This window comes from Trypanosoma conorhini (genome assembly GCF_003719485.1).
Source record: "Trypanosoma conorhini strain 025E chromosome Unknown Tco_14.4_contig_00154, whole genome shotgun sequence".
NCBI classification, from domain to species: domain Eukaryota; phylum Euglenozoa; class Kinetoplastea; order Trypanosomatida; family Trypanosomatidae; genus Trypanosoma; species Trypanosoma conorhini.
Genome location: NW_021704235.1, coordinates 22768 through 28505, shown reverse-complemented (window position 1 = coordinate 28505; position 5738 = coordinate 22768). Strand labels below are relative to the sequence as shown.

The following is a 5738-nucleotide window of genomic DNA, read 5'->3' as shown; positions in this document are numbered from 1 at the left end:
ACGACATGGTGCGGCAGGAGATCCACGATGTCGAGACCGGCGTGGATACGTGGCGGTGAGGCGGGCCGAGTGCGCCTGCAAAGGGCGGCGGGTGGAGCGGGGGTGTGCGCGGCGGATGCATTGGCGCTTGCATGCTTGTGCTCTGCGGAGGGTGAGAGGGGGAAAGAGCCACACTTAACTGCAATGCGCTTTTTTTTTCTGCTCTCACGAAGCGGAAGAGCTTCTGTATCGGTTTATGGGTCCGTTATGCATGGCGGTGGATGGGGTGAGTGGGGTGGCGCAGTTTATGTGCGACCCGCTTCCGTGTGCGTGTTTTTTTTGTTGTTGGTGGTGAGTATCAAGGGGCATCGAGGGAGTAGCGTACTGTACAAGTGAGGACGCTTTGGTATGATTTTTTTTTCTACCCTTTCTCCCTCCGTTTCCTTTTTTCTTGTTTTTTTTTCTTCGTCGTCTCTGCGCGTGCGAGGGTACATGCTGATAGTCACGCCTCCCGTCTTTCTTCACTCATTGGGTAAGTGAATAACCGCATCGCTATTGCTGTTCGACATCAGTTCCCTCAGAGGTGTGTCGTGTGTGTGGGTGGCGCTGGTGGTGTCACGCAGCTGTTTCGTTTTGGCAAGGACTGCCGAGCGCGTGCATTGCGGCATACCCCCCCCCCACTCTGCTGTTGGCGGTAGTGAGTGACTGTTTTTTAAAGCATTCTTTCGGTGGCTTCTGGTTTGTGCGTTGTAAGTCGTGGAATTGCTCTCCTTGCTGTGGCGTGTGCGCTCGGCTGCGGTACACTTTTTTTTTTGCCACCTGAGCTGTTTGCGGTGGTTCCACAGTCGTATCACGCGGGCACGAAGAGTGTCTACACGCACACACAGCATTCACATTCTGTTCTTTAGTTGTTGTTGTGTTTTTTTTTTGGGGGGGGGTTTGGCTTTGGCGACTATGACGGACGTGGCCAGGTGGGAGAAGCAGCTGGAGCGCGCTTTGGCGGACGGCAGTGACTCAGCGAAGATTCTCGCGGCGATTGAAAAGATTCTTTCCGCGAACCCCAAACACGTCTATGCCCTCCGCTGCAAAGTTGTCTGCCTCCTGCATCAAGACAGGCACGCCGCCGCGCTGGCGGTGCTTGAGCAGATTGCCGCCGTGGACCCCGCATTGCCGCGGGCCTCGCAGGACTACGCCTTCCAGAAGGCCTACTGCCTGTACAGGGCGCTAGAGCACCTCCAGGCACGGCGTCTCCTGCGCGAAGCCCCGCAGACGGCGAATCACGCACCCTCGCAGCATCTTCTTGCGCAGGTGCATTACCACCTCGAAGAGTACGAGGCCGCCGCCGGCATCTACGAGGCGTTGCTGGCAAAGGGAGAATTCCGGGACGAGCATGAAAAGACGGAGCTGCAGACCAACTACGCCGCCGCGTGCTCCGCCATTGACGCGCAAAAGACCCAGGCGATTGTGCGCGCGGCGGACGAAAAGACTGCGGACTTGTTGTACAACGCCGCGACGGCGCAGCTGGTGGTGCAGGAGTACGCCGCCGCGCTGCAGACGTTACAACAGGCGGAGTCGCTCTGCGCACGAGCTTTTCCCAAGAGTCGCCTGCGGTCGTTTCAGGATGCCTGTTCAAGAAGCGACACGGAGCTTCGCTCGTTGTTGGACGTTCAAGGCTCGCCGGAGCGTGCCTTTTTCAACGACGTCGCCAGCATCTGGGTCCAGACGGCGTACGTGTACTACGCCATGCATGCCGAAGAGAAGGCGGCGGCCCTGCTTAATCTGGTGCTGCGGTACCGCCCCTCGTCCGCCGTGACGCTTGCGGTGGCGTCCATCAACTGGACAGCCATTCAACGCCATCGCGACTTCTTTGACACGCATCGTAAGCTGAAGGCGGCACAGAATCCGGCAGTAAATAGTAGATTGACCTCCCGGCAGAGACTGTTGGTGCGGTATAACACGGCGATGCTTCTCCTGCATACCGGAAACTTCAATGCGTTAAGGCGTCAGGTGGAACTCCTCGCCAACGAGTACCCGGAGTCGGACCTCACACATTCCCTCAAGTTGGTGCTGGCAGTACGCGACAGCAAGAAGAAGCGGCAGTCAGACTACAAGAACTTGACGGAGTACCTGAAGAACTACCAGCAAAGCGTCGGGGCGCAGCAGCGTCAGGAGCAGCAACAGCAACCACAACAGGGAAATCCCTCTGTGGGGAAATTGCTCCCACTTATCGCCGCACAGATTTTTCTCGAAAATGGGGATCTCGAGCACGCTATTGAGTCTCTTTCGTCTGCACCTGAGGATATCCGGAAAAAGCCGTGCACGCTGATGACTCTGACAACATGGAAGGTTCAGTTAGGTGATGTGAAGGGGGCAAAGCAGTTGCTCACCGAGTTTGCCGCGGCCGCAACGAAGGGGGTCGCCGTCGTGAAGCCGATCCTCTTCTGGGCGGTGCAGTTCCTGACAGCAAAGGGAATGTACGCGGACGCCGTGGATGTCATCCGCGCCACGCAAGCTGCTCTGCCGGTGCTGCAAGACGACAAGGAGGTGAGGGCGCTTTTGGCGTTGTGTCTTTCGCACTTTGACATGCCGGCGGCCCGGGCATGCATGGCGGCTATCCCTGAGGCTGGTTTTATAGGCACACACACGGACAAGAAATTGTCCTCCTCAGACATCGCCGAGGCGGAGTCGCAGCAGCCATCGCGGCAGAGCATTGAGGCACTTGGGTACCATCGCGCGACGGCTGATGACGAGGACGACAACGGCGACGGCGTCAGGGCGAGGCGGGCGCGCCGCCGCCCAATGCGGCGTCCACCGAAGAACTTGGACGCCCGTATTGACCCCGAGCGTTGGATTCCCATGTCGCATCGCTCGTACATAAAAGACTTGCCGGAGCGCAGAAAACGGGAGCTAAAACGCCTACGCGCGAGTGAGCAGGAGCGGAAGCGGCATGAGGCGGAAAAACGGAAGGCAGCAGCGCAGTAAGTGGGCAGAAGGGGATATGCGTCATTGGACGTATGGCTCCGCTTGAATAAACGGCAGCAAGACAGTAACGACAGGAATGGCACCGAATCGACAAAAGAAAAGTAAAAGAAAGGGGTTTACGCTTTCGTGCCTTTTTGTTTTTGTTTTTTTGTTTTGCTTCTGTTTTTTTTTCTTTTCGTCGTTGCAGCCACACACCACCGCTCAGGAGAAACGAAATTGAGTCACGAACACTTTTTTTTACTGTTTGTGTGGGTGGATGGGTGGGGGATCCTGTGCACGCATCTAATATATATATATATAATGTCATGACATGGCATGGCATATTGGGCGTGTGTGTGTGTGTGGGTGGGTGGGTGTTTCTTGCGACCAGGCTGTCGCTTGCCTCCCGGCCGTGGAAGCTCCACTGTGTGTTTCGCTGCTTTCTTCTTCCCTCCCGCCACGCCTCCGCTGAGTCCACTCCGCGACTGTAACGGGTCCATTCGTGTGGGACCAACGTTAGTACGCGGGATTTCTTCAGAGGTGCAGGGTAATATATTTACATAAAAATATAAACATTACACACTTGGTCGAATAAAGCACACACACGCACACGCACACGCGCAAAGATTTGGCGCTAAAGCGGGGGAAGTAAGAATCGCCATAATGGGAAAGCCAAAATATCTCAAGAAGAAGCAGGAGACAGCTGCGGCGGCTGAGCAGCAGCAGCAGCAGCAGCAGAAGTCGTCGGAGTCGCGGGGCAATGCAGAGGAAAAGGAGCCAGAGAGTTCAGGGGCGATGGTGTCTTTTGCGAATCCCGTGTTTCGTGACGGCGTGAGCGACATCCTCGTTGAAAAGATTGATGTTAGTTATCAAGGTGTGTCCATCCTGGAGAACGCGACGCTGAACCTGGTGGTGGGGCATCGCTACGGTCTGGTGGGCTCCAATGGATGTGGGAAGTCCACATTACTGAAGGTGCTCGGGTTTAACGAGATCCCCTTTCCAAAGCACGTGGATCGCTACTTTGTCTCACACGAGGTGGAGGCGTCGGACGTCACTGCGCTTGAGGCCGTGGTGTCTGTGGATAAGGAAAAGGAGCACTTGGAGCGGGAGCTGGAGGAGTTGGCGCTTGCGGACCAGGAGGACGTGGCGGTGAACATGCGCATGGATGACATTTACAAGCGACTGGATGAACTTGAAGCTGACACAGCGGAGGCGCGTGCGGGGAAAATTTTGTTTGGCTTGGGTTTCACACCGGCGATGCAGCAGCGTCCAACGAAGTCGTTCTCTGGTGGCTGGCGCATGCGTATCTCCTTGGCGCAAGCCCTCTTTATTAACCCGACGGTTCTTCTGCTGGACGAGCCCACCAATCACCTTGACATTGAGGCCGTGGTGTGGCTCGAGAATTATCTATCCAAGTTTAAGAAAATCTTGTTTATGGTGTCGCACTCGCAGGATTTCATGAATAACGTTTGCACCAAAGTGGCTCACATGGCCCGCGGCAGACTAACATACTATGATGGCAATTACGACCAGTTCTGCATCACCCGCGCGGAGAAGGAGAGCAACCAGATGCGTCAGTTTCAGTGGGAGCAGAATCAAATTAAAAGCATGAAGGAATATATCGCCCGCTTTGGTCATGGCAGTGCGAAACTTGCTCGACAGGCGCAGTCGAAGGAGAAGACGCTTGCCCGTATGGTGCGTGGGGGTCTCACGGAGTCAGTAGCCAAAGATCGGCAGGTGAACTTTGGGTTTCCCTGCGCTGGCCCACTACCGCCGCCGATGCTGCAATTCCGTGAGGTTTCCTTTGCCTACCCTGGTCACAGCCCACTCTTTGAGAACCTTGAACTTGGAATTGATATGGAGTCCCGCATCTGCCTTGTTGGTCCAAACGGTGCTGGCAAGACGACACTGACAAAGCTGATGTGTCGGGAACTGGAGCCAACGACGGGTTATGTGGCCAAGAACGCACACTGCGTTATTGCTCGCTTTCACCAGCATTTTGTAGACCAAATTGACATGTCACTGACCCCGCTGGAGTGGATGGGCCAAGAGTACCCCGCGGTCTCCGACCCAACTATTTTGCGCAGCGCCCTAGGACGTTTCGGGGTGTCTGGCAAGCTGCAAATGACACCCATGTCCACGTTGTCGGATGGGCAGAAGTCACGCGTGGTGTTTGCGTGGATGGCCTTTAAAACTCCCCACCTGATGATCCTCGACGAGCCGACCAACCACCTGGATATTGAGTCCATAGATGCCTTGGCAGACGCGGTCAACTGCTTCGAGGGGGCCGTCGTGGTGGTGTCGCACGATCTTCGTCTCATTGCGCAGATTGCGGATGAGATTTGGATTGTGGACAAGGGCAACTGCCGCAAGTTTGACGGCGACATTGCCGACTATAAGGAGCACGTCCAGCGCGAGGTGAACCGCATGACGGAGGACTACGCCACACGCAAGTAAGTGAAGGAAGAAGGGGACTAAAAAGAGAGAGAGACAACAAGAGAAATTGGAGTGGCCAAGGACGAAGCAAATGAGAGGAGACGAGAACACGCACAGGCAACGCGTGTCTCTTGCTCTTTTCCCATCCTAATGCCTCTGAGATGAAAATAATAAAGAAAAAAAAGGGAAATAAAAAAAAAGTACGGGAAAATAAACAAAAGAAAAGAAGTTTGAGCCCCTGAATGCAAGTGGATGGGCAGCCTACGAAGTCCACAAACCCTGGTCCAATGGAATTTCTTCTGTAATCAGGAATCGACTGTGTGTGTGGGGTGGGGGGGGGGAAGGAAGGAAGGAAGGAAGAA

General features: G+C 55.3%; 2 protein-coding genes across 2 annotated transcripts, besides 4 other annotated features; both read left to right on the top strand.

The window, feature by feature from the left end:
- Nucleotides 1-933: 933 nt before the first annotated feature.
- Nucleotides 934-2961, top strand: Tco025E_03421 (putative signal recognition particle protein; the record flags this gene model as incomplete). Its single annotated transcript, XM_029370339.1, has 1 exon — nt 934-2961. The coding sequence occupies one exon, from the start codon at nt 934-936 to the stop codon at nt 2959-2961; it is 2028 nt and encodes a 675-aa protein (XP_029229644.1).
- Nucleotides 2962-3092: 131 nt separating this feature from the next.
- Nucleotides 3093-3137: a sequence feature (A-rich).
- A 153-nt stretch (nt 3138-3290) lies between these two features.
- Nucleotides 3291-3318: a microsatellite.
- A 285-nt stretch (nt 3319-3603) lies between these two features.
- Tco025E_03420 (ATP-binding cassette protein subfamily F, member 2) lies at nt 3604-5397 on the top strand (the record flags this gene model as incomplete). The annotated part of the gene is made up of 1 exon (XM_029370338.1): nt 3604-5397. One exon carries the CDS (start codon nt 3604-3606, stop codon nt 5395-5397), a length of 1794 nt encoding a protein of 597 aa, XP_029229643.1.
- Nucleotides 5398-5548: 151 nt separating this feature from the next.
- Nucleotides 5549-5604: a microsatellite.
- A 111-nt stretch (nt 5605-5715) lies between these two features.
- Nucleotides 5716-5736: a microsatellite.
- Between the last annotated feature and the right edge of the window lie 2 nt (nt 5737-5738).